Here is a 26,352-nt window from a genome sequence, read left to right on the forward strand (position 1 = left end):
ACACACGTCACTGAGCATCTAACAATACTTAACATTTATATTAAGCATACCATGGATGCCTAGACTAATTCTCTTCTATACCATTCAATGACAGCTAAAGACATTAACCATCCAATTAGCAAAACCCAGTTTGCAGAAAAGATAGATAAATAATGAGACATCTATAGCAAGCAGAAGAAAATTGTCTCCCCCTATTGCATATTGCAAATGATAGATAAATTGACCCATTTTTTGCATACCATTGTCAATCTCATAGAAGAAACTATGAAGAAATAGGTGACTTAGGAATAACTAAGCATATACAAGCTTATAGTCAAGGTTCAAAAGATTGATAAACAATGAGATATCTATAGCGAATGGAGGAAACCATTTATATTGATCAATTGACTCGGATATTCATTCTAACTTTGGTAGGAACCATTTTATTCAATGATAAGAGCACAAATGGTTAACTTTTGTACATGCCCACGATGACCAAGTTGAGGACTACAATTGGGAGGCAGCTTTAGCAACATCGTATCACAATATGGATGCAGTTTATGGAGGAAAAAACAAGAGCATCATCACCTATTTATGCTCTTGGGAGGTGAGTTAGTTGGTTGCTTGATATTTAAGGATGTATAAATCATTTATCAATTCGAATTATTCAACTTGTTACATCGAATTGTTATTTAGGTGTGGGCTTCAAAGTACTTGAAGTATTTGACAACTGCCGCACGACGAGGGAATCGACAAATATTGCCATGTGTAATCTATTATCTTGGCAAAGATGGGTCGTGAGACACACTCATAGCGTACATGCTTTTACGGATACGTTCAGGTACCTCATGCACTACCAGATAATTTCCGTTCAATATGAATCTTCCATTGAATATTTATAGGAAGTTCTTGTTTATTTATTTATTTATTTGTATCAGATCAATTAAACGTCTTGGAGATAAATGATAACCTTTTGTCGAATTACCTGAAAGACAGTATTGTCCAACCTTTTACCAAGTGAAGAAGTACTTACTCTCTCACAACTATTCAATATTCATTCATAAACTTATAAAGTACAAGGATTACCCAACAACTAGCAGTCAGGTAACATAGACCCTCATTAGTATGTTAATTATCATTATATATATATATATATATATATCAAAACGTTGAATTTATATATGACTCAGCCATCTCGCCTAGGGGGTGTCATTGCAGACGAGGTCATAGTGCCATAATGAACAATAAATTTTCTTGGGTTGGAATCAAAGTTTAAGTTTGACAATATTCTCAAGATTCTGTAGGGTCTACAAATTCCCTATGAAATTCAATCATCAAATGTAGTTTATGCAATTCATTTGTTGTATTCGTAATATGAAAACAAGATGTTCTATATAAGCACGTCAGTTAAACGATAATACCCGTTTAATATCAAGCTTTTGCATGACTAATGGGTAAAAGTCGAAACAGCAGCTGAAATGTTGAAAATGATTGGGAATTGACGTCACTTCTACACGACAAGTGCAAAAAAGCCAGGACTAAAATCAAGAGGTTGAGAATGACAAACATAAGTTTGAAATACATGTCACTAACATCTTCCGTTGTCAATCCTCTAAAGGTAATTAAACCTTGCATTTTTTGTAGTAGGGTCGACAGCATATAGAGGACAAGGATGACATGGACATTGAACGCGAAGTCTAGATGCTCAACTGTGCAAGTGGGTTATTTAGTACATTGCAAAATAACAAGGGGTTTCCATATAAAATTTGACTTGTGTTATGGATTATTCGCTATAGGAAATACGTTTCAAGAGGAATAATGAATCCACATATTGCGTGTAACTGTCTCGCACCGTAAATAGAGCAATGACACATGAAAATGAGATTCACAATGATGAATTCACCACCGACGAAGATGAGACTGATACATTGGAACCTTTAAGTGTTGGATCTTCATAAGATGATGGCACAAGGACGCTAATTCAAGAAGTCAAGCGGACACTGGTGTCAATTTAGATTCTTTCAATGATCTTGGTCCACTCGGATTTCAAAAAAGGAAGCATCATTGAACTCATAAGAAATAAAATTGTAACCATTTGACATAAACTTTTTGAACTTAAACACAGATTTGAGTTGGGTATGGAGTCATAAATTTGTACTTATAAACTATTAGTTCACAATATCAGGGAATGTCATAAAAGTGTGCCTTCGTTAGATGCAGTTAGTAATTTCTATTTATAAACTCCCATGTTGCAATGTATTTTGGCATGCAGTTCTAATAATATTTCTTTGTCAATTGACATCTTCATGAGTATAATTCCTAAAAAATCCATATACAAGCATCAACACGTATAAGAGATTATCCAAACCAAGCAATTCCATATAACCATCGAAAACTAGTTCACACATATAAATTCCATATCAGTTAAAAACTACACATAAGCATGACCTCTCAACAACACGGCTGCAAGCTTAATCTTGAAAATTTCCATGTTCCCAACATTGCAATCCATTAACAGTAGCTCCTTGATCACAAACTTAATGAATTTCAAGGCAAACAACACACAGTCTCCCATGAGAATATAAAATAAGAAACACAATGCATGATTACGAACTTGTTTAGAAACATATAACCTCAGTATAGGTTAAAAATATTGACACGTTGCTTTGTTGTGGAACAACGACAACACATTCGATATTCCAGGGTTTGAAATCTAGCTCATAAAAATGTTTAATTTATCTACCATATGGGGTAACATAGTGACAACTAGCATCAGTGCTACCGTCTCCTCACTAGTAATTTCGGTACCCATGCCTACAACAATATTTCATACAATTAATCTTTACAATTACATTCACAAGTGTATAACTATAGTGTTAATGTTATGTATTTTTCTCTAACTCTATTTTGCTTATACATAATAAAAGACTAATTTTCTAGTTCCATTTTATTTAACGTTTTGTTCACTATCTCCACACCCACTTTGATTTAGATGAAGCCGATTTGATATATACTTTTGAGGAGGAACTACCAATTTCATTTCAAAAATAACAATTGTCATTTAATGTCTTCCTATTGTCTAGTACAGTAAATGAAATTATATCTATCTCATTGCATAACCTAGAACAACTATCGTATCCCAATCAACAAACTAACTAAATTTATGCTTCGATACATAAATACACATTACCGATTTCCCTATGAGTACTTAACAATTACACCCCAACCCCTTTGTTCTAATTTCATTTATTGGGTGGTAAATAACTAAATTTGATTTATGGGTGGTAAATGTACACACCTTACCTTAGTCTAGGTGCTATTTATTCAAATTTCCTTAAATTTTAATTGGGTTCGAGTGGGTAGGTGTGATTCATGCAAATTTTTTTAAAATTTAATTGGGTTCGAGTGGGATTATGGAGTCCAAAATAGACCATTGGGCTTCATTCTTGGACATTGGCCCATTCCTTCACCATCCCCCTCTCAGTCTCTCGCTCTCTCTTCCCCCTGGCAACAACACACTCTGACTCTCAGGTCTCTCTCCCTGCACGGAAATTCTTCTCTAATCGCCTCGCCAGTCTCAGAAACAAACAAACAACCAAACAAACAAACAAACAAACAGAGAAAATGAGCGAATTCCTGGACCTTGAATCCCAGGACGGCGTTCGAATGCCATGGAATGTGATTCCAGGCACAAAGCAAGAGTCCACAAACAGCGTAGTCCCAGTCTCTGCCATCTACACTCCGATCAAGCCCTTCCCGGCCATGCCCGTCCTCCCCTACGCCCCGCTCCGCTGTCGCACCTGCCGCTCCGTCCTCAACCCATTCTCCACCGTCGATTACGCCGCCAAGATCTGGATCTGCCCCTTCTGCTTCACCCGCAACCACTTCCCTCCCCACTACGCCTCCATATCCGACGAAAACCTCCCCGCGGAGCTCTTCCCCCAGTACACCACCATCGAATACGACTCGTCGCTCGAGAAACCCACCACGCCTCCGGTCTTCATTTTCGTCGTCGACACGTGTATGATCGAGGAGGAGCTGTCGTTTCTCAAGTCCGCTCTTTCCCAAGCTCTGGGTCTTCTTCCGGATCACTCTCTTGTGGGTCTCATCACTTTTGGGACCTTCGTACATGTCCACGAATTGGGTTTCTCCAGTGTTCCCAAGACTTACATCTTCAAAGGATCGAAGGAAGTCAACAAGGACCAGCTGCTTGAACAGATGAGTTTTTTTCTCAAGAAGCCCAAGCCGACTACTGGGGTAATTGCTGGACCTCGGGACGGGCTGAGCACCGAGAGCATTGCCCGGTTTTTATTGCCGGCGTCGGATTGTGAGTTTGCGCTTAATTCGGTGTTGGAGGAGTTGCAGAAGGACCCTTGGCCTGTACCGGCTGATCAGCGGGCTGCCCGGTGCACCAGCACTGCGCTTGGCGTGGCTGCCAGCTTGTTGGGAGCTTGCGTGCCGGGTTCTGGGGCCCGGATTATGGCGTTCATTGGTGGGCCCTCCACGGAAGGCCAGGGTGCTGTAAGGATTCTTACTCATTTTTTTGTTGGCTTTGAAACTTGAGATATAGTCTCGTTATGCTTTTTGCTACAAAGATCATTGTTAGTAAGCATTAATGGATTTATCAAAACTTATTAGGCAGAGAATTTTGGTGTGTTATACATGGTTGATGGTTGGTTGGAAGCTTGTGGTCCATTTCCTATGGCTTGCATCCTAAGGAACTTCTTTAGGCAGCTTTCCTGCTAATTGGGATCACAAGAAGTCATAAGTAGGGAATCTTTTTTTGCATACATTTGCAAAAAAGTGATTAGAGGAAGGAAAAAAAAAACAGCAAATGCAGTAATTGAACATTGGCAGTTTGTGATGCCTTTTCGGTAATACATGTTTTCTAACATTCTTGCTTATGTAAATGGTGGTTTTGCTCAACATACATTAAAAATGCTTAGTAATGGAACATACAGTTTGTGAGGCCTTTTTGGTAATACGTGTTTGCTATCACATTTTGGCTTATGCAAATGGTTTTCCTCAAAATATGAGGTGGGGCAAAGGGTTTACATATAACCCTCTTAGTGAATTTTCCGTGCTTGATTACAAGTGGAACTACCTTGACCTACATTTCCCAATTGCTTACCTCTCGCCTTCCTTCCATGGATATGGTCTAACAGTACCATGTGATAGTTGGACCTTTGTCTAGTATGCCGCCACCATGACTGTTGAGAATGTCATCATCTTTAGGATGCCGCATCTATATGCCTTGTTTTAGGAGTTTCTTGATTAAATTTATTTTTTCTTCAAAATTTAAATTAACAGGTTGAGATGGTGGTAATAGCATTGTGACAATTATACTTACCTCTTTATTGGTTGTGGTCTCAATATTTTTGTTGGAGTTATTTCGTGGAACAATTTAGTAGTTATCTATATTATACTGAGTTTTCATTGTGTATCTTTTGTAGATTGTGTCGAAAAACCTATCTGAACCGATTCGTTCTCACAAGGACCTGGATAAAGATTCTGCCCCACATTTTCATAAAGCCGTGAAGTTCTACGAGGGACTTTCAAAGCAGCTTGTACATCAAGGACACGTTCTTGATCTTTTTGCTTGTGCCCTTGACCAGGTTATTTTAAAGTTTTTGCTTTTGCCTGTTATATATCTTTTTGAAATACAGTAATTTATAACTGACCTTTTTAATGTACATAGGATGTCTAGTTATGTCCTTTTAAAAAAAATATCTCTTTTAGGGAAGGGGATGGATAATATGTTCTTGTTCATTGATATGGAGGGGAAGGATGTTATGCAATGAAGACTAGTCCTAAGTTAAATAATTTATTGAGCTTCTTGAGCTTGTCGGCTTGGGTTCTACAGATTAAATTCAGGGGTCTTATTTGTTGGTGTTTTATGTTGGTCTAAAAGTATTTCATGTTTCTTTTGCATGCTGTTTTCTCTTTCAGGTGGGGATTGCAGAAATTAAAATTGCAGTTGAAAGAACTGGAGGACTAGTTGTGCTTGCCGAAAGTTTTGGCCATTCGGTGTTTAAGGACTCACTTAAACGGGTTTTCCAGTTGGGTGATTATGAGCTTGGTTTGTCATCAAAGTACGTTTCTTGGCTAATCCCAAAATGGAAAATTGCACTTGTTCATTTTCAAATTTCACTATGAATTTTTTCTAGTAGTTTTAGATAATTATGTAACGGTTTTTTGTCAATGTTTGTGTTTGTATTATACTTTGGCTTTCTTACTACATATACTTGATGTTGGTTATTTGTGAAAATTGAAAATGAACTCTTCTTGCTTGTAACCCTCTTTTTATAAGTTAGTCTGTTTTATTCACAAAAAATGAGGGATAAAAGAAGAAAACAAGGGCTTTAGTTCAAACGAGGTCAGAAGAACAAGTCTTATATGATTAGAGTAAAGGCTGTTCCTGACTTGGAAGAATAGCTCACTGTGATACAAAAAGGCAGGGCGTGCATATTACAACTCTTCTAAACTCCAATTGGGGCCTAAATATTCCCAAAATGCTGTTTGCTGTTTCTAAACAAAATTCTATACAATAAATTTTATTTTTTTTTCATTGAAGTTTTGTGAGGGTTTTTTTGTACCTTTGTTTTCTTAGAATGTATATTTGAGATATGTATATGCTTTACACCATAATGTCTTTTTTCTCCTTACATTATCTTGCATAGTTGCCTTAAATTGGCTATTTGTTTTTGTATTAATAACTTGCATTGCTTATATACCACTAGATACTGGTGGTACAGATGCTATTTTATTAGATACTTTCTGGTCTCGTGATGACTTTCTGGTTGAACATAGTTTCAGATCAATGAATTTAGGAATGTAGGAATTGATTTTTCATTTTAGTTTTTTTTTCCTATTATTTATGGCAAAGTTTAATGCTTTTATGGCTCTGAAAAGAAAATATAGTTGAAGTTATAGCAAAATGCTTGATATCACGACATCAACTCCAGTAAGTTTTCATATAATGCTCCTTAGAAGAGCAGTCTTATTGATGCAGGACGCATAAGACCTAGATTTATTAGTTTCCTAATGTATTTGTTAGTTTCCTAGATTCTCTAGTTTTCCCAATTCTAGTAGGATTTCTACTTCTCCAGATTTCTAGTTTTAAGTTTCCTATTTTATTTGGGTTAGGATTTCTGTTTAGGCAAGGGTTTTTTATCCTGTTATGTCTAGGTTTTAGTTTGCTATAAATACCCCCATGTAGTTCTTTAAAATTCAGATTTGAATGTTGAGTAAACCTTTTCCTAGAACTCTCTGATTTCATCCCTTCGATCTATATTTCTTCTCCTCGATCTCCGATATTCTTCTTTGTTCTACTACTTCTGTCCTTTATCTCGTCTTTTCGATCTCTATTTCTTCTCCTCGGTCTCGTATATTCTTCTTTGTTCTATTGTTAAGTGCTTAATCTAACACCTACAGGCTGTACTACATCACTTATACTGTGCCAGATTGCCAGTGGACGTAACAATGAATTTAATTTTTCTCGTTTCTGTGTATGTTACAACGTAGATGTTTAAACTTGTGACAAATCTTACTTGAATTCTGGTTTTTGATCTTGTTTGCAGCGGTATATTTGAGATAAACTGCTCAAAAGATGTCAAAGTTCAGGGCATTATTGGTCCTTGTGCATCTCTTGAAAAGGTATAATCAACAGCATTTCAATGATCTTTTTTGAGCTGGTTGTGTTTTTTAACCTTTACACTGGTTGCCTTGTGCAGAAAGGTCCTTTGTCCTCCGACACAGTTGTAGGTCAGGGGAGTACAAGTGCATGGAAGATGTGTGGCCTTGACAAAGCAACATCTTTATGTCTAATATTTGAAATTGTTAAGAAGGAAATCCCAGATGCCACTGTTCAGCCCACTAGCAATCAGTTTTACTTCCAATTTCTAACTTAGTATGAACTCCATGCTCTCAGATTCTAAGTAATTCTTTTTGTGTTGTGCGTAGGATTGAAAAAAAATGTCTTTACTGATTACAGATATTTTTCTTCAGTTATCAGCATAGTAGTGGTCAAATGAGACTTCGTGTTACGACCCTTTCGAGGAGATGGGTTGCTGGACCTGGAAGCCTACAGGCAAGTTTTTCTGTTCAGCCTGTCCTCAATATATGATGCATTATTTATTTTTCTTGCAAAGGGACTATTAATTTAGCACATCTATCTCTAATATTGTATCTGATTTAATGAAGATATTTTTGATAGCGGATATTGACTTCTTGCTATATATACATATGTATCTCAGCTTTCCACAAACCCATCCTGTATCTCATAGACATATGTGTTACCTGCTTTTGATTACATAGCATCATGGCAAACTTTGCTTTCTCAGAACCTCCACAACCACTTACTAAGTATTTTCTATTTGAAGTTTCATGTCCATATTTCTTTTCCTTATGGGGTTGGGCTAGTATCCATTCTTTTTATTAAAAAAATTGTAATCTGAAACTACCATATACTTTAGGACTTGATTGCTGGATTTGACCAAGAAGCAGCTGCTGTTGTCATGGCACGCCTAGTTTCTTTCAAAATGGAAACTGAGGTAATCTTTAACACTACACGCTTTTATTTTATAAACTTAATCTCAGGTCTTGAAACCTAAATTTTTAGATTGTGCTGATGATTTATGGCAATATAAAGTTTCCATGTGAAGTTGATATGGCCAATTGCTCTATATCTACTATTCACTGAGTGATCATCATTCTCTTATAAAGGATGCTGTATACAGGAACTTAAAAGAACAAATATATCATATGCTAATTTTATTTTTTAAGTGATCTTTTCCATTTGAGCTTTTGAGATTGTTGTGCTCCAAAATCTAATGCGACAAGGTGACTGGCAAAGGAAAGGACGGAGACAAGTGTCACTACTAGATTTGCATTTACATATTTGATGTGGTGGAATTGCAAAAAAAATCTTATCCTTTTAGTCAATATATTTGAATTGCTGTCATGAGAAGTGATTTTCGTCATTCTAGATTTTTGTATCATATTTGTATTTTTTAAGATATGACTTAAATATGCACAAATCTTGTGCCATTTCATGAAATATTGCCATTGGTGGGTATCCAGGCAGAGTTTGACCCTATAAGATGGCTGGATAAATCATTGATACGTATGTGTGCTCGGTTTGGAGATTACCAAAAGGACAGTCCATCTTCTTTCAGCTTATCTCCACGGTTTTCAATCTTCCCTCAATTTATGTTTCATTTACGACGTTCTCAGTTTGTCCAGGTATATAGGTCTATATTTATTTCATGTTTCTTCTAAATTTCTTCACTTTGTTATGCTATTGTATAGTTCTTGTGAATAAAGTCAGTTGAAATTGTGTTACAGGTTTTTAACAACAGCCCAGATGAAACCGCATACTTCAGAATGATCCTAAACCGAGAAAATGTTGCCAATTCAGTTGTGATGATTCAGCCTTCATTGATTTCATATTCATTTCATTCAGGCCCGGAACCAGCACTTCTTGATGTTGCTGCCATTGCGGCAGACAGGATTCTGCTCTTAGACGCCTACTTTACTGTTGTTATTTTTCATGGTTCAACTATTGCTCAATGGCGAAAAGCAGGGTATCAGGATCTGCCTGAACATCAGGTAATCTTTTGTAGTCATCGACTTGAAGTAAATTTGATCTAAACAGCATGTCTTTGGCTTGGATCTATGTTTCAAGTCTAAAACAAGCGAATCCTTTATCATTGCATGATATAAAGAGGGCTGCATCCAGATGTCCAGCTAGTCAAAGATGTAGATGCCTTGGTTCTCTTTGCAAAATTCCTGACCCAGTTTAATTTTGTATAGACATGTACTTGATTATAACATAGTTTAGCATTACAATTGGTTACTGAAGCTACTCCCTTGGGTTAGAGATGACCCTGCTTTCAGATAGTTGATTGTCTGTATACACACGTGTTAGCACTTTAACCTCTTGATTATTTTAAGATATATGCAGTCTTGTAATAAATGTTTAACTTCCTTTGAAATATTACCACTTAATTGTGTAGAACTATATTTGTTGCATATTTTATGGGGGGTAAAAGAAATTAAAACTCCATGATCAACTATCAAAATTTGTGACATATCTTAGAAAATGCGGTATTGCCTAGTCTTATAAGTAACTCATATTTGGCTTGATGGTGTATCTGTTGTCCTTGCACCCATATACCTTAAATAATTTTTAGTTTTAGTTGGGTGACCGTTTCCCATTTTAAATGCCTCCATGAATAGGGTCTATATGTTCAAGGGTAATATATTTTGTTGCTCTTATCCCATACAATGGTGGTTTGCAAGTCTGTCAGATTCAGTTCTGTTTTGTTCTGTTTATTTTTACTTCAAACAAATAAATATTTTACTTCAAAAATATTACAAGTCCACTAAAACAAATCTGTGGTTGCAGGCATTTGCTCAATTGCTACAAGCTCCTCGTGATGATGGAGATCAAATTATCAAGGAAAGATTTCCAGTACCTCGCCTGGTGATTTGTGATCAGCATGGTTCTCAGGTAATTCTGATGTTGTCTTGTAGTATCTATCTATTGGATGTTAAACCTAAAAACCTGTATTTCTGGTACAGACGCTGACCTTTCTTTTATTCCTCTCCCCTCAATTACGTCCCTGATGGTTTGGTTGGGCCCTCAAATAGTAATGGAAGTTAGTTGTGGCATTACAATTAGTCTCTAACATATTAGTGGGCCCTTCATTGTCATCTTGTCATTTTCTTATGAGCTGCTTATTTATCTTTGATGATTTATATAACGATAAGAATTCAATTTCTGGCACTGATACTGTTGATACGCTACTCTAGGGTATTCTTGGTTTGAATCTATTGTCAATTTTGCTTGTTACGGCACAAGTCTTAGGAAAATAATTGCAAACTTGTGTTTCACTTGATACACTACTCTAGGGTATTTGTTATGAGGTGTGTAGAGTTTATCGTCACTAATCCCGTTCCTTTATTCAGGCCCGTTTTCTTTTGGCAAAGTTGAATCCTTCTGCGACTTATAACAATGAAGCTCCACTTCCAGGAGGGGATGTTATCTTTACAGATGATGTTGGTTTTGAAGTCTTCTTGGATCATCTCCAGAGATTAGCAGTTCAATAATGTACAAGAGGGTATGCTGCAGTTTTGTATAATTTGTTTTTCAATTTCTTGTACAGTAATGCATACGATTCAATTCAAATTTTGATATGGTTTGGGCTCTATATATAGTATACAAAAGCTTATCATGCTTTTATATTGACAATAAATATATTGATTGATCAAATTAGAATAGTTAGCTAACCATTGGTTGGAATACCTAGCTCTTAAACAATTATCAATAGGCTTGCTGCCCGTGCCACAAAATTGACTATTCTTTATGATTTCGATCAGTAACGTTGTCAGATTTTGATCAGGTACTGTACTTAGATGAGTTACATTGGACTGCCTCCCAAAATTGAGGTATGCAAATTAATACTAGTTCATCTCAAACATGTATATTTTCAGAGGCCAATTTTTCTGCTCACCTCTTAGTCTGCATTAATCTTAGAGGATTTGAATTTTCGGGATTTCCTCAAGAGTTGCTTAGCCATTGTAGGTTTTTGTTTGTAATTTTGTACTTTACAAAGCAAAGGCCCTTTTGTTAAAGGATTAAACCTTTTTTCTGTAGGGAAAAAAAAAAGAAAAAAAGAAAAAAAAGAGAACGCAGAATGCCAAGAAAATTGCCAAGTCTCTTTGTGAGCATATAACTGGTAATATACATTGCTTAAAACAAAACCATGTCTTATCAATTTACATCATACAGGAAATAGCACTGTTTTTACTCATCAAAATGTTCATGACAAACATTTTCGTCGCATCACCTTATTCATTGTAACACTACTCGATAAGTAGTTTGAAGCCATGTACTATGATCATATTTGTAATAAGAAAAAGGCTCCCAAGAGGAAATCTTAGGATGCATGATTCCTTCTGGGAGTCTGTTTGGCCGACCAATAAGAAGTCTCCTTATGTCGGACCGTCATGGGGCAAAGATTTCGTATGTGTGCAACCCTTATAGCAGCTCATGAATTTAGCTATAAACTCTGGGAGAGAGAAAAAAACTTATGTTAGGTATAAGAATTAACTGTGATACAGCTACATTTTTTTGTTGACAGACCGATTCTAGACCGTGTATTCAGACATCGACGTGATCGATAGTCTAAATACAGAACAATCTAGCATCTTACTTTGTTAGACTGTCTGGGCAGAGAGCGTTTCCCACATGCATAATGCATTTATATATCAAACACAAACCAAACGAGTTCGAAACAAGTTGTTTTACCTTCAATCCTCAAGAACTGCTTAATAGACTTTCTGGAATGATCGTTAAGCCTTTTACTCATTTCCTCATGATCATGTTTGTCACTCTCAAACATATTTTCGTCATTCCTCTGCATGATACAAGAGAATAACACATTAATAACTCATTATTCAAAACTTATTATAAAAAAAAACTTGGCCTACAAGGTTTGTATTCATACGTTGTATTCATCGTACATGCTCTCAATTCGATCCTGCAAACTATCATCCAAATACTTCTTCAGCTCTGCTACCAGGGACTGCATACAGTGTGGCCAAATGAGCGGTCAGCACAGTATGTTTTACTAACTGGTATATATAGATATTGTACGTATTACTTCAGTTAGAAGCATGCCACCAATAAGAAGAGAAACAAAATGCTTACTTGGAAAATGAATTCGGGGCATACGCCATGCACTATAAGATTTTGAAGCTTTCCACGGATTATATATAGCCTGCCAAATGATATGGAACAATTTCAGTTTTTCCTCTGTAGGTGACAATTGAATCCCAACTTGCAAATGTTAATCACAACTCTAAGCGTATTATAAAGAAATTAGCCTAAGCTCCATTCACAGCGAAGAATCTCTGTACCTCCGTCTCACAACATGCACGCAAGATTCAATACATATTGTGACACTGAGGTTATATATAACCGGCTCATACAATAATTTCTAACTCAGACAATTAGCTTCTAACCTAGGATAACCTAGTATAGTACCGGCCCTCACTACATATTGAATTTATATAACCAATAAAATAGGCATTCAACTAGTCGAAAGAGCATACTGTTTTGGGCTTTGCTCTTCGATCATATTCTTGGCAATATCTGCAATATTATCTTCCCAACCTGTCAAAATGATTTGATTTTCTTTGAAAGGATAGCTGCATGTACACCATTGCAGAGCACACCACCAAGCATGCGTAGATTAGCACAAGGAATGGTAGTATACTTAACCGGAAATTAGAAAAACAGATAAAACTAAACAAATCAAAAACAAAAACAACTTTTGTTTTCTTAATTACCATTTCTTCCAAGTAGCCTCGAATGAACGAATGGCTAGACAGAAATTGTTCTTAGAATTTTCAGCAAACCTTTCAGCCAATTCATGTGGCAAATCTATGCCTTCTTGCTTAGCTATGAACTTTAAAACTGCAACAGTCTGAAAATGCAGACAAGAAGCTTATAATCAAACTCTTTTTCAAAGAAGCCGAAAAAAACAAATATGTTAGTTCCTCACCTCAGTCTTTGAAGGTGGTAAAAGCTCAACGACAGTGCAAAGTGATTTGATTGCCTGAAGCTTTGAGACATCAGAGCAGCAGAAGAAGACCTTATTACACCCTTTATACCTTTCTAATAGCCACTTTATATAAAGTAGGGCATCTGTAGATAGCTTGTCTGCCTCATATAAGATTATTGCTGCAGAAAGATAAATAATAGGCAATCAAGGATTCATTAATTTCATGTACTAAGCCTTAATTTCAGAACTAGATCAACTTTCTGTGTGTGTGTGTGTGTGTGTGTGTGTTTTTTTCCTTTATACAGGTTATCCAAATATATATATGTATATACCTCGACAGTTGTCGAGGCCGCAGGGCAAAGCTTTGTTGGTCGTCTTGTCCTGTGTTTCCCTCATGAGTTCAACAATCACATGCTTCTCATAGCCCTTCAGTTCAGAAAGATTCACTTCTACATGTTGAGGGGATTGCTTTACATGTACTTCTATACTACCAACCATTTCACCCTATGAAATCAAAGTAAAATAGAGTAAAAGGTCAACGTGTGTTATATGATTATATCATGCAGCAAATAGATTTCATAAGATATTAAGATCATAATTGTGGTGTAAATTTTGTAATAGGGTTGAATAGACATTAAGTAGGAAGCTTGATTAAGTGTGTACTATGATTAATTGTTCAATGTTCTGAAATCAATTAATAAAATAAAGCAACTTGAAACTAAACTACCTTCAAGTTAAATGCCTTGAATTCCTCCCTGGCCTGAGAATTTCAAAGAACATGGAAAAATATAATAACATTAATACAAATTTTAAATAAATTAAGAGGAATATAGTGAATCTTATCATGATACTTACATGTATTGTGTCACGTCCAAACGCCTCGCGAAGCATAGCCCAGATCATCGTTCTCTTCCCCACGCCTGGTGGTCCTTCAAAGATGAAATGCCCACATGCTCCTCCTCTGGCCTGTATTTTTATTTTGAATGCATAAATTAGTATATCATACACAGAAAAAAGAATCAGAGTACTTGATGTGTGCTGTTTATGCATACCAAAGCCTGCAGCTGAGTTGCTTTGTCTTTATTGCATATGAAATCTTCTAAGCACAGAGGTTGGTATTTGTCTGCCCACGCATACTCCTTCTGAGCTTCATTCATCACCTTTATTTCGTTTTTTGGTCTAGCTGCTGCTCTAACTCTCTCCCTCAATGGCTTCTCCTTGTTATATTCTTTGCTACTCTTCATGACCTCCTCCCTCTCTATGCTCTCCTCCACCAAAGACGTCTCTGAATTCTTCGGTGAAGCATTAACTGTTGAACGCGTGGAGGGTTTGATCGCGGTGTACATTTCAGGCTGAAAATTCTTTTTGTACTCCTTGGTTCTAGAACCAAGGCAAGAGCTCCACTCTCGCACTTTGAATCCCGAAAAGAAGGTGGAGATTGAGGTCCAAGTAATAGCAGAGTTGTTGCTTTCGTGCCCGGGAGTATTAGCAATTGGATGCTTAGGGACAATGATGCTCGGATACGTCAGTCCCCTGATGTAATAGGGACTATACTTGGAGCTTCTTTCATCATCAATCCCATCCTTGTAATAGTCGTTCAGACTAATTTGCCCTACCCTCTTGTGATGGTTGACCACATTTTCCCCAACAAGTGTCTTATTGTGAACCTCGAGGCTTTGCTCTGTCAAATCTGAATTCCCCCTCCTCCCAATAAGTCTTCTTATTTTCCTGCCCCAAGAGAGCTTGACACTCGCGATTTTCGACGTGGGAACTGAGCATGCAGACAGGTTTGCAGGAGGGAGGTCTTCCGGGAGAGTGTACTGAGAAGGCCAGGTTTTGATGAGGCGTGGGAAGGAGGAAGAGCGGGAGATTATTGAAGGGCTTGGCATTGTGTTTCAGAGCTGGTCTGATGACATTATGACATTATGACGACGCTCAGCACTGGTGGATTTTTGGATTTGTGATGGTGATGGGTCCTGACGTGAGATTATTTTGGAATTCTGGATGGAAACTCCAATGAAGGTCGATGAATCTCATGACGAAAAATGACTTCATGGCGTGATGAACTAGATTCGAGGGGTCAAATTAAACATGCAGCAGCCGAATATAATTATATACTAAGACTCAAGGAGCAAATTAAATACAGGTTTCTGACAATTGTAAATCTTGTTTTTGTTACTTCTTGTTTGGAAGCTTATGAGCTTTAAACATGCCAGACATTATTATTATTATTTTACATTTCTAAAAACAAAAAGAAAAAAATTGACCTCTTGTAATTATCACAACATTATTATCAGCACACAAGTTTTTTCTTTTAATTAGTTGGTTTGATTTCAACTTTCAGAAGAATATCAGGAAAAATCTAGTGCAAACCAAATTTTAAATGTTATCTTCTGCAGAGATATAAAATTGTGTCCTAAGTAGATTCTACTGTTTGGTGTAAACATAGAACTAAATCCAGAATGTGTTATTGTCTCCATATTCCATCCACATTTTCCACAGGCCCAGACAATAGACCTGCTAGCTAGCTACCCACCAAAAAAAGATAAAAAGAACCAAAGTGCAGCCTGGTTTTGCATACTCTTTCATCTGGGTTTAGAATTAACTATTTCCCAACAATAAAACATTTTTCACGGCCAACGGAGTCTAGTTTAGTAAAAAAGGTTATTGACTTGCACACTAGAGGTATCAAGTTTGAACTCCCATGACATCTTGGTTGTGTGTAGAAACTCCTTCCCGGTAGTTTACACTATCACTTATACTAAAAAAAAATTACATCATTCATCAGTGAATCTGATGCCTAGCAATTTTTTCATGCTTTATCAACTAACCACACAATCATAGGACCCATCATCATTCAATCCATGTGACAATTTGCAGGCTAAAGCAATTCACATATCACAATCCTGTGAGGCCAACTAGGATGAACATTATAAACAGTTGCAATCATTAAATATTAACTAATTGGATGTATATACAAATAACCTATATATATATATATATAGAACCAAAGATGATCACAGTTCTCAATATGAAATGCAAAACATGTATCACCGACAAGCATATGAGAATTTTTAGTATGAAACGCATAACATCTCAGATTCTCATTAGACCAATTCCCTTGTAAAGCATTCAAGTTACCTTAACCATTCAATGAACAATCAGCTTGCAAATGAGATTGAAAAGAAATAGGAAAATGCCCCCTTCTTAATTTGGCATAGTCAAACATGCTCAATTGAGCAGTATGAGATTTACTAATAGGTGGCATGAGGAACATCTAAACAACTTGCTTCAAACAAACACACATCACATTGATATCAAAATCTAAAATGCACAAACTAAACATACAAATAGACGTGAACAATCCCTCAATGACTAACAAAATAAAGCACAGTTTCCAACATGTTTCCTTTGCTACAGAAGTCTGGCTAAACCAATTTGATTAGCTTGAAAACTTCATAGTACGTTCTGACTCTTAGCATTGAACACAAAACACAGCTCATTGAACTCTAACAATACTTGACATTTATAGTAAGCATATCATGGATGCCTAGACTAATTCTCTTCTGTAACATTTCATGACAACTAAAGACTTTAACCATCCAATCAGCAAAACCCAGCTCGTAGAAAAGATTGATAAACAATAAAGTATCTATAGGGAGCAGAGGAAAATTGCCTCCCCCATTGCATATTGCAAATGAAAGATAAATTGACATTTTTTTGCACACTACATTGTCAATCTCATAGAAGAAACTATGAAAAAAAAAAATAGATGATTGAAGAATAACTAAGCATTATACAAGCTCATAGTTAGGGTTCAAACGAACACACATCACATTGACACTGAAGTCTACGATGCACAAACCAAATGTACATATTACACATAAGTTTTCCATGAAACATTCCCTCAGTTTCAAGAAAAATAAAACAAAGTACCAACAGGTTTCCCTTTTTTACAAAGACTAGTTAAACTAATCACATTAATTGGTGAACTTCAACAGTACCTTCCATTTCCTTCACATTCTTATTTCTTTCTCTTAGCAGCAATTTTTGGTCCTTCAACAGTTGGCCCTTTTGGGTTAATTAAATGAGAGAGCACGTCCTCCTGAGGAGCAACAACTCCACGTGCTGGTTTTTTTTTCCGAGAATAAGCTCCACGTGCTGTTTGAGATGACAGATTTACTGCAGTTTCAGTAGCTTTTGCCAAATTTGAGACTAAAATCAAATCCTTCAATTTATCAGCCATTTCAGAGAAAGCACGAGTCCCATTCTCATACTACACCAACCAAAGCATGCAAAGAGTCAGATCACCCCACTGCTTCGGGGAAAATACAAAGGTCTATAATGCAAAGAACATAACAAAACTCTCCTTTATTTTATCATATTTTTACTTACTATATGTTTTTTGGATTGCAGAATATATGTAGTTTAGTAAACTACAATTTGTTAATCCTACTTGTATGACGCAAACTTAATAGATTAATATGAAAACTGACAAATCCATAATGGCCGACAAATAGAAAGAAAGCAGGGATGCACACATATAAATTTAAACTGGAAAATAATGTCTATTTGTTATAGATACAAGCTCAAGATAGGAAAGTTAATTGACATACTGCTTCAAGTTTGGCAAGAGCAACTTCCAACTTTAAAGAAAGTTGATGGTTTTCAGTTTCTAACGCCTTAATCTGCATATAAAAGGAAATAATATAAACCTTGCAGATTAGACAGATGAAAAAACATGATAGTACATATATTAATGAGAATAACCTTTTGGGAATCTGCATACAAGCTTTTGTACATTGAAGCTGGGCTTTCGCAGAAGTCAGAGTTTTTATTCCTTGCCTGATTTCACAACCAACCGTAAAAGAAGATAAAAAAAGGCTTCAAATAAGTAATGCAACTGGATAGAACTAACTACACCCAAAAGCTAATTATCTCCCTGGAAGAATGCATTACCTTTGAGTTCATTGTATCCAATAGTTGTACAAGATAGTTAACTTTTTCTTCCAAGCTTTTCTCCCCTGAGGTTGACCCGTGCATTTTATGAGCAGGCTGCTCATCTTCATTTTCACCTTCGCTAATGGTTGCATCTTCAATCACATGCTCCATATTCTGATTTTCAGTAGGCACAATACTATCTTGGATACGTAAAGATCGCCTAACAACAGCACCAGAACACTTTGGCCTTTTCCTAGATGTTTTGGTACCTTGTTCTTCAATTGGAAGCTTTGAGTTAGTTTGCTGTATCATCTCCAAACGTGGAGCTTCAGGAAGCTTTGAATTAGTTTGCTCTATCATCTCCAAACGTGGAGCTTCAGGCTGCGGTTCCACTCTTTCAGATGAGGGATTTGTGCCTTGAGGCTTTGATTTGAACACCATGATCAATAATTAGTAAAATGAACTAAAATGCAGAATTTCAGCCAAAAATGTTCAATCTATTTCACTGTCTACTCCAAATAATAAAAGCCACTTTCATTGAAGGTAACAACATTTCTGATCAAAGCAAAAGCAAACAACAAATGCAACAGCAAATGTATCAAATATAAAGCCACAAAAGCACGCCACATCCACGCATGCAGAAGCAGAAGCAGAAGCTTCACAACGATCAATGATTTATATACACAGCGGATCTTGTAAAATATTACACAAGCTGAGGAAAACAGATTTTATTTTTCAAAACAAGAACTTCAATTAAATACAAGATTTCCATTAACCTTTCACACAGTTGCTAAGTACCTTGACAATGCCTCAGCCAGAGAGCACCAAATTGCATTTACAATTGCAAATATAAAAATTACTGCAATAAAAAATAAAATAACCATATAATGCTAGCCACCATGAACACTCCCCATGAGGAAAACAAAGAAAAAATAATTAAATTTTACAACTAAAACATGACATTTCACAAAGACAGGTGAAGTAAAACAACTAAGCCATACCAACAAAATAGTCAAGACCGCTTGAAAAAATACAGAGGATGCAGAACAAAAATGTAGTATGGGTTTAAACACAAAAACAAAAATAAAGGGTAGGTGATTTTTTTTTTTTTTTGGGGGTATAAAGAGGAATTTACCATGTGAGCCATTTCTTCGTTCCTTGAAGCAGCTCTCCTACCCATATCTTTCTCCCTCTTTTTCACAGATTGAGCAAGTCTGTGTTTGGTTTTGGGGGGCATCGAGGAGTGGTTCAAGAAGAGGAGCACTGGAGGGCAGTAAATATGACTTTATACGTGGCAGTATGAGATTTGTCCTCGATGCTCTAAGTTGTCACATCAAATTTGTCTCTATGTCTTGGAAAGGTCAAAATGGAGACACGGAAAGGTTGTTTTCAAATTTTTTTCCTCCACGGTATTTATGGTATGGTTGATTTTGTTGAAAAAAAGGGAGAACGTTGGATCAACTTTGGATCAACTACAATAAACTTTTGGGACAGATGTCCAATACATTGCATTCAAACTCGCATTTCGGGATTTTACTTTTGAGTTTTTATTTTGGTTTTGTTGGGCCTCTCGTGATGGTAGAACTACGCAACTTGACATGGTGCAAATCATGTTTTTGAGCCCATCACAAAGTGTAGTTTCATAATCCGATCATTTTTTACCCCAAAAATAAAAATCCTATACTTTTAGTTTCCATTCAAATATAGCTCACGCAAAAAGAGCACATTAGTGTAGTAGTTTAAAGCAAATGCTTCTTCAGAAAAGGTCTTGAGTTCGAATCGTTGTATTCTTGATGTGTACGCAAGTTTAATATGTTATCGCCATCTCTTAATAGGAAAAGTGTCCTAAAAAAATTGTAATAAAATAAATAGTTGAGGTCAAAATCAAATCAATAGTAGATTTTCTAATGTATCTGATTTCTCATATAAATGATCTTCAGATGAAGACTAAAAAAATAGATAGTTTACATCATTAAAAAAAATTTGTATCGTGCGTATGCTTGAAAATTTCTATTGTATCAGTAAATTGGATTAGATTGTCCTTAATTACCAAGTAGAGTAGAATGAGTAATAGGATCCATGGCTTTGCTTTGATGCCATGTCAAGTGCCGATATGAGCTTTCTTCTTTTGCTTGATTCTAAAGTCCTTTGACCAAAACAAATTTCTAAAGTCTGCAGGTTGGAGCAGGGCTTTTGTACTTTGGGCCCTTTTGGGGCTTATGTCTCTTGCTTTCTGCTTAGTCTATGAGTCATAAAATTTTGATCCTTGTACCCAAGTACAAGCTTTCTCTTCCTTGTTGAAGAGCTTATAAAAAGAAAAACAGCACATTGGGCCCAAGCCAACCCATATAAACTTTATGAAACAAAAGGTCGACCACCACTTTTATCTGCATATCAACTCTGATGGTAGGGGGAGTGTTTTTAGCATTGAAGATCTACCAACTGGTATTGTAGGTTGACCGAAAAAGAAAAAAGAAAACTGGTATTGTACTTCCCAAACATACTTGGGTTGAATTACTTCTATGATTCAAAAGGAGAAGAAAGAAATACAATCATCGATATTTGGCACACCTTTATGGTAGCATACTCTTTAGCTAATCATCGACATACTTGAGATAATCTTTCTACTTAGGTTTCTTATTTACCTTCATCTATCTCCTTAAAAAGTTTTGTATGATTCGGAACCGTGATGTAATTTTTTTGTTTGTTTTGTTTTTGTTTTTGTTTTTAGGCAAAAAAATAAAGAGATATTTAGTTATATACTCATTCTTAACATTAGTAATATAGATAAAAATATCTCTAAATATCACATTCTATAGAAATTACTCATTCTATAAATAAACCTTAAAAAAACCTAAAAAATGACAGCTGACCCTATTAAATTTAATTTTGATTATTAAATTACTTTAATGCCCTATTGAGTGTTTTGAGTTTTTTATTTATGAGGTTTTAAGATTGAGCTTGTTTTAAGAAATTGATTGAAGTTTTTTAATTTATAGGAAGTTCGAAGCCTCTTTGTTGTGTTTCTAAAATCCATTTCATGTAGAGTTTTTATACAATTTGTGGCCATATATTGAGTATAATAATGAATCTCCCAAAACATGATTCAATAGCATGATTCATATAAACAACCCAAGTGGATCTATAGTCTTATTTTCCATTTATTATATATATACATCCATCTTTTAGCTAGAATGAAAAAAAAAAAAAAAAATGGCCACTTTATGTGTTTGAAGTGAACTCTTGGATTCTTTGGGTAAAGTTTACATCCTCCATTTTTCTTATTATAAAGTTTCCCAACAACTTGAGGAAGAAAAACATGGTATAATTATTCTAATAATTGACCTTCAAAATTCAAGTGCATGTAGGAAACTTTAAAAACCAAACACAACTTTTTAATTTGTAGAATCCTGAAACTATAAAATCATTGACCTTGTTACTTTTCTTTTTCAATATCTAAACTATAAGATAAGAGAACACAAAAAAAAAAAAAAAAATGTTACTTTCTAGTAAGATGTGATCTAAGTTAGGCCTTTAGTCTTCAAATTTTGATTATAAAATACATAATTAGGACTTATATATTAGATATGTTCTTGTTCATAAATGATTGCCCAAGGAATCTTCCCACAGGTGAGGATTTTCCATCATGTCAAGTCTTGTTAATCACTAGATTAAGGATATTTAAACCAGAAAGTGGTTATTTTTATCATACTAATTTGTTATGTCAATTCTGTTTTCCTTTATATGAAAAATAGTAACGGCTGGTTCATTAGGAAACTAGATATATGTTAATATATTTCATCTTCAAAGGGTTATGAAAAAAAAAAAGTATGTTTCATGTATACAGTTGATCTCATTAACAATTGGATAAAAAAATTCCAAGCTCTGCGTTTTAATTTAAAAGCAGCCAGCACTTATAGTATAATGTCTGACCGAAAGTGTAGTTGATTATTATTTAAGTGTTATGATTCAGAGTTTGGTTAGCACTAATCCGTCGTGCACATGTAGATGACTGATAACTGTTGATTGATATTCAAATTTCAAATTGAATCTCACGTTATACAATCATTCACAGTCCCTACAATCGCTTGAATCACTTTTGTTTAGAAATGTTTTTGTACAAACACTTTTTGCTTAAAACCGCTTATACTAATATCATTTTTAATTACTAGATATATATAAATTTATATTAAATTTTGAGTTTTTTTTTTAAAATAAAAAACTTATGCACTTCGAGTCAATTCTTGTGGAATCACCAATTAGACACATCCAAAATACACTAAATAACGTATGTAACTGAAAAACAAGTTAAACTATTTCGGATAACACTACCAAAAAATTTCTTTTTCTGAAAGTGTTAATAAAACATGTAAAAACACTTCACATGTTTGAAAATAAATGAGATTTGAGATGAAACAAATAAGGACATATAAAAAATGCCACATACATTCTATTAAAGAAAAAATAAAGAAAAAAACCACCACATAATTTAAACACAAAATGTAGAAATTGTAATTACTTTGATGTTTTGTTGTGGTTAGCGTTAATATTATAGTGGTGTAATTTTATTGTGAGTGTCTCGATCCATTATAAAAGTACTTTATAAATCTCATATCGCTTCTAAATAATAATAATAATAATAATAATAATAATAGTAATAAAATCGAGTGCTCTTTGCTTTTGAGAAAAAAAAAATTAAAACCTTGGACTTGCTTTAAAATGGCCACGAAAGTTAGGTGGAGCCATGATCTAATTGACAATCCCACAACATTATGTATTTCATACGACGAGATTAGGTCGCAAATAAAATAATTGATAATCACAACAACGTGGTGGGGACCTCGGATTTGATGAGACATTAGGCTACTGTTAATTACTTTTCTTGTGTCCGTAGACGCTTTTTGATTGGTCGATGATATTGTCGTTGTTGAGATAATCAATGAAAGTTGTTAATATTTTAATTCCTAAACGACAAATTTGCATGTCATTAGGTTCCATGAGGAGCACTTGCCCTTAAACAATTATTAAAAGATGCTAAGTGCGAAATAATCTTTTTGAAGCAGTCAAAGTTGGACAAGGATTATTTTAACTCTATGTTCAAGAGGCATTGGACAATTATTTTGAATTTCGATTTTCGAATAAAATTTTAATCCAAAGTCTTTTATAATGAATACAATGAAGCAATATTTATGTTACATTACATTCAAACGAAACACAGTATTACGATCCAAAAGTATAAGTTATAAGCAGAGAATCCGAACTTTTTTCAACTGAATTATTTGTTAACACGAAAATCGAACTCGGAATCTTTATCGTTTACCTCAATTGGGTCTACTTGCTATGTTTTTAGAAAATTGAATATACTTTAATACACTTGCTATATTAGAGGCAAGACTCATGCCTTTAGAGGCTCCTTCCAACTAATTTAGCCATCTTATCGTTGAGTGTTGACGGGTCATTTTAGTCTTTAAAATTATGCAAAGTTAGCTAATGGGTCGATTTTGGTTGGCCGGTTGAAGTTGAGTAGTGATTTAATTATTTTACTTTGACAATAACATTTCGTTTACACATGAAAGCTTGAATAAAATTATCAATATCCACAATATTATCCCTAGGCGTTGTTACACGTAGATGCGTATGTATGTATGTATGTATTTATGTGTTCGTGCTCATCTACAAATAAATAAATAAATAATAAATAAAGATGACCTTGTCAACTGAGGAGTGAAAGAGGGAAGGGATGATGGAGAAATATGATGTCGACAGGAATGATATTGGGGATTGGTCTAGTCTCGCATCCAAGAACAGATGGGATTGGATGAGCAAAATCCAAGGTAGGTTTTCGTCCTTTTGGGAAACCCCTTCGTTCATATCACGCATATAAATTTATTTATTTATTTTATTATTTACTAGCTTATTATTTATTTATTGAATTATCTATGTTTTATGTGTGCTTTTTCTAGTGTAAATGCAGTACTTTTTTGGTGTTACTTTTGTGACAGCTTTTCGAACATGGTGACCGAAATTCGTGGGGGAGCACTTACCAAAATCTTGGACTCAAAACTTATTTACTCGACACATTATCCAATTTTATAATACATGTTTCACTCTTATTTTTTCAATGGTGGTTCTTTTTTGTAAAAGTTAAATTAAAAAAACTTTCCCACTCTCTTTTCTTGCACTGTTTCTCTATGACCACGATCAAGAAGATTATATGGATATGAATGATTGAAGGATGGAAACTTGTGTTTAGAGGTGGTGTTCCAATCGTGTAATTCCATGTTTGTGCTTAACTCCTTTAAGCAAGTCAAATTACTTCATATTTGGATCTGCTTATGTGCTTAGTACATAAGTGTATCCAAGAAAATTCGCAACTTGTGATGCGAATCAACAATCACTCACATCAATAATAACCGCACTATACACGAAAACACTAGAAAATGATAAAACGCAAGAAAACCTTTGACGCTGAAAGAGCATAAACTATAATAATATTCAAAGAGTCTTCCTCTAGACTCTGAATTACTATTGGTAAATATAGAAAATAACCTAGAGTCCTAATATAAGAAATAAAAACGCACAAGGAAAGTCCATAAATTATTGTTTTGTGTAATAAGTAAATTTAGAAAATAAATAAATAAGCCCATGCTCACTTGAGTTCGATCCCCTTCCTCATACGTTGAAGTAGTTTGAAATATCGCTTTGTTACGAAAAAAGATATAGATGTAGTATTAGACTCCCCTAATTGGAAAATATACTAGTCATGGAGTCTAATTTTAGATTTATATTATAAATTAAAAAAACCATTCAAGAAAACAATCAGTAGATCTAAAATAACTATTAGGCATATCTTTGTCGTGTTGAAACTTCAAGGCACATATACTTCGAATCCATGAATCCATCATGGCTAGTGCGCCACAAATGAATGGCATATAAAACAGGTTGCGATGTGATAGACACCTTTTTTATAAGTAGCTAGCACTCACATATAATACATAGAAAATTACATACACATTAAAACTTTATCCAACACAAATATTACTTTCTGCTTTATCCACATATAATAAAGATTTAAAATAAATTTTTTTTGATAATTTCTGAAAAAAAGTCTGAAATTTATTTATAAAAATTAAATGGTGCCGAATTTCTCTAACGCTTGTTATATAAACAACAAAGTTTTTAATTGTTAATTCTGATAACACGCTTGGCTTTGCTCATGGACAATAAACTTCAAATATTATATAAGAGGGGACCTAATTTTAAGGAAAGGAAAGCATTGACTTGAGACACATGAAGTGACATTTCGCCATATATATATTTCTTCTCTCCCCAAAAGTTCTTCGTCTCCCCAAAAGTTTAATTAGTTCAAATGACATGGATTAGAAACAGATTAAGGATAGATCCTAATTTGGATTCTCTTCGTAAGAAAAAAAATAAAATCCTGAGTTGCCATGAGTAATTTATTATCTTTGAATTTGTGTGCGTGAGCTTTGTTGGATTTTCTAATTAAGCAAGAGAGAAGGAGAGGCCTTGATTTCTCTGTCTGTTAAATATAATATTCTTGTTGTGTTGTGTTGTGTGTCTGCTTAATTAATCTCATTTCAGAAGCAACTAAATATTTTTATTACAATCCTTTGTTTCTTTTTCTTGTACACACATGTCTATGTCCATTGTCTTAGTAGTACTGTGGCTCGCTATAGTTCAACAGTTAAACAAATAAAATAAATTGTGTGAGGTATGTTTCGGAGCTAGTATATAATGGCTGTTATGAAGCAAAAAGTAAGTTTCGTACCTGTAGTTTGATAAAATTTTCACTTTTGTCTTTGTAGTTTCAATTACGATAATTTGACTTATGTAGTTA

General features: G+C 34.9%; 3 protein-coding genes across 3 annotated transcripts; 1 reads left to right on the plus strand and 2 right to left on the minus strand.

The window, feature by feature from the left end:
• The first annotated feature begins 3,471 nt into the window (after positions 1–3,471).
• Positions 3,472–11,192, plus strand: LOC103331381 (Sec23/Sec24 protein transport family protein). The gene is made up of 11 exons (XM_008234001.2): positions 3,472–4,500; positions 5,433–5,594; positions 5,929–6,071; positions 7,560–7,635; positions 7,713–7,888; positions 7,987–8,068; positions 8,454–8,531; positions 9,061–9,222; positions 9,325–9,588; positions 10,388–10,492; positions 10,951–11,192. The coding sequence occupies exons 1-11, from the start codon at positions 3,604–3,606 to the stop codon at positions 11,089–11,091; spliced, it is 2,286 nt and encodes a 761-aa protein (XP_008232223.1). The 5' UTR covers positions 3,472–3,603; the 3' UTR covers positions 11,092–11,192.
• Positions 11,193–11,646: 454 nt separating this feature from the next.
• Positions 11,647–16,422, minus strand: LOC103331424 (replication factor C subunit 3-like). The gene is made up of 11 exons (XM_089052165.1): positions 14,603–16,422; positions 14,406–14,516; positions 14,278–14,310; positions 13,883–14,054; positions 13,551–13,729; positions 13,336–13,472; positions 13,099–13,194; positions 12,695–12,764; positions 12,492–12,569; positions 12,293–12,401; positions 11,647–12,053 (listed from the first exon to the last, which is right to left on the minus strand). The coding sequence occupies exons 1-11, from the start codon at positions 15,437–15,439 to the stop codon at positions 11,977–11,979; spliced, it is 1,899 nt and encodes a 632-aa protein (XP_088908291.1). The 5' UTR covers positions 15,440–16,422; the 3' UTR covers positions 11,647–11,976.
• An 886-nt stretch (positions 16,423–17,308) lies between these two features.
• LOC103331382 (uncharacterized) lies at positions 17,309–19,787 on the minus strand. The gene is made up of 5 exons (XM_008234003.2): positions 19,627–19,787; positions 18,510–18,914; positions 18,321–18,395; positions 18,167–18,238; positions 17,309–17,826 (listed from the first exon to the last, which is right to left on the minus strand). The coding sequence occupies exons 1-5, from the start codon at positions 19,726–19,728 to the stop codon at positions 17,575–17,577; spliced, it is 906 nt and encodes a 301-aa protein (XP_008232225.2). The 5' UTR covers positions 19,729–19,787; the 3' UTR covers positions 17,309–17,574.
• Between the last annotated feature and the right edge of the window lie 6,565 nt (positions 19,788–26,352).

This window comes from Prunus mume, linkage group LG5, assembly GCF_029339155.1.
Source record: "Prunus mume cultivar Tortuosa linkage group LG5, ASM2933915v1, whole genome shotgun sequence".
Taxonomy (NCBI): Eukaryota; Viridiplantae; Streptophyta; class Magnoliopsida; order Rosales; family Rosaceae; genus Prunus; species Prunus mume.

Coding starts and splice junctions, on each gene's coding strand:
- LOC103331381 (XM_008234001.2), top strand. CDS start 3,604: ATGAGCGAATTCCTGGACCTTGAATCCCAGGACGGCGTTCGAATGCCA. Junction 7,636..7,712: donor CTTGTGCATCTCTTGAAAAG/GTATAATCAACA, acceptor TGCCTTGTGCAG/AAAGGTCCTTTGTCCTCCGA. Junction 9,589..10,387: donor AGGATCTGCCTGAACATCAG/GTAATCTTTTGT, acceptor CTGTGGTTGCAG/GCATTTGCTCAATTGCTACA.
- LOC103331424 (XM_089052165.1), bottom strand. CDS start 15,439: ATGCCAAGCCCTTCAATAATCTCCCGCTCTTCCTCCTTCCCACGCCTC. Junction 13,730..13,882: donor CGGCCTCGACAACTGTCGAG/GTATATACATAT, acceptor ATCTTTCTGCAG/CAATAATCTTATATGAGGCA. Junction 12,570..12,694: donor GCCCCGAATTCATTTTCCAA/GTAAGCATTTTG, acceptor CACTGTATGCAG/TCCCTGGTAGCAGAGCTGAA.
- LOC103331382 (XM_008234003.2), bottom strand. CDS start 19,728: ATGCCCCCCAAAACCAAACACAGACTTGCTCAATCTGTGAAAAAGAGG. Junction 18,396..18,509: donor TGGATACAATGAACTCAAAG/GTAATGCATTCT, acceptor TTGTGAAATCAG/GCAAGGAATAAAAACTCTGA. Junction 18,239..18,320: donor TGTATGCAGATTCCCAAAAG/GTTATTCTCATT, acceptor TTTTATATGCAG/ATTAAGGCGTTAGAAACTGA.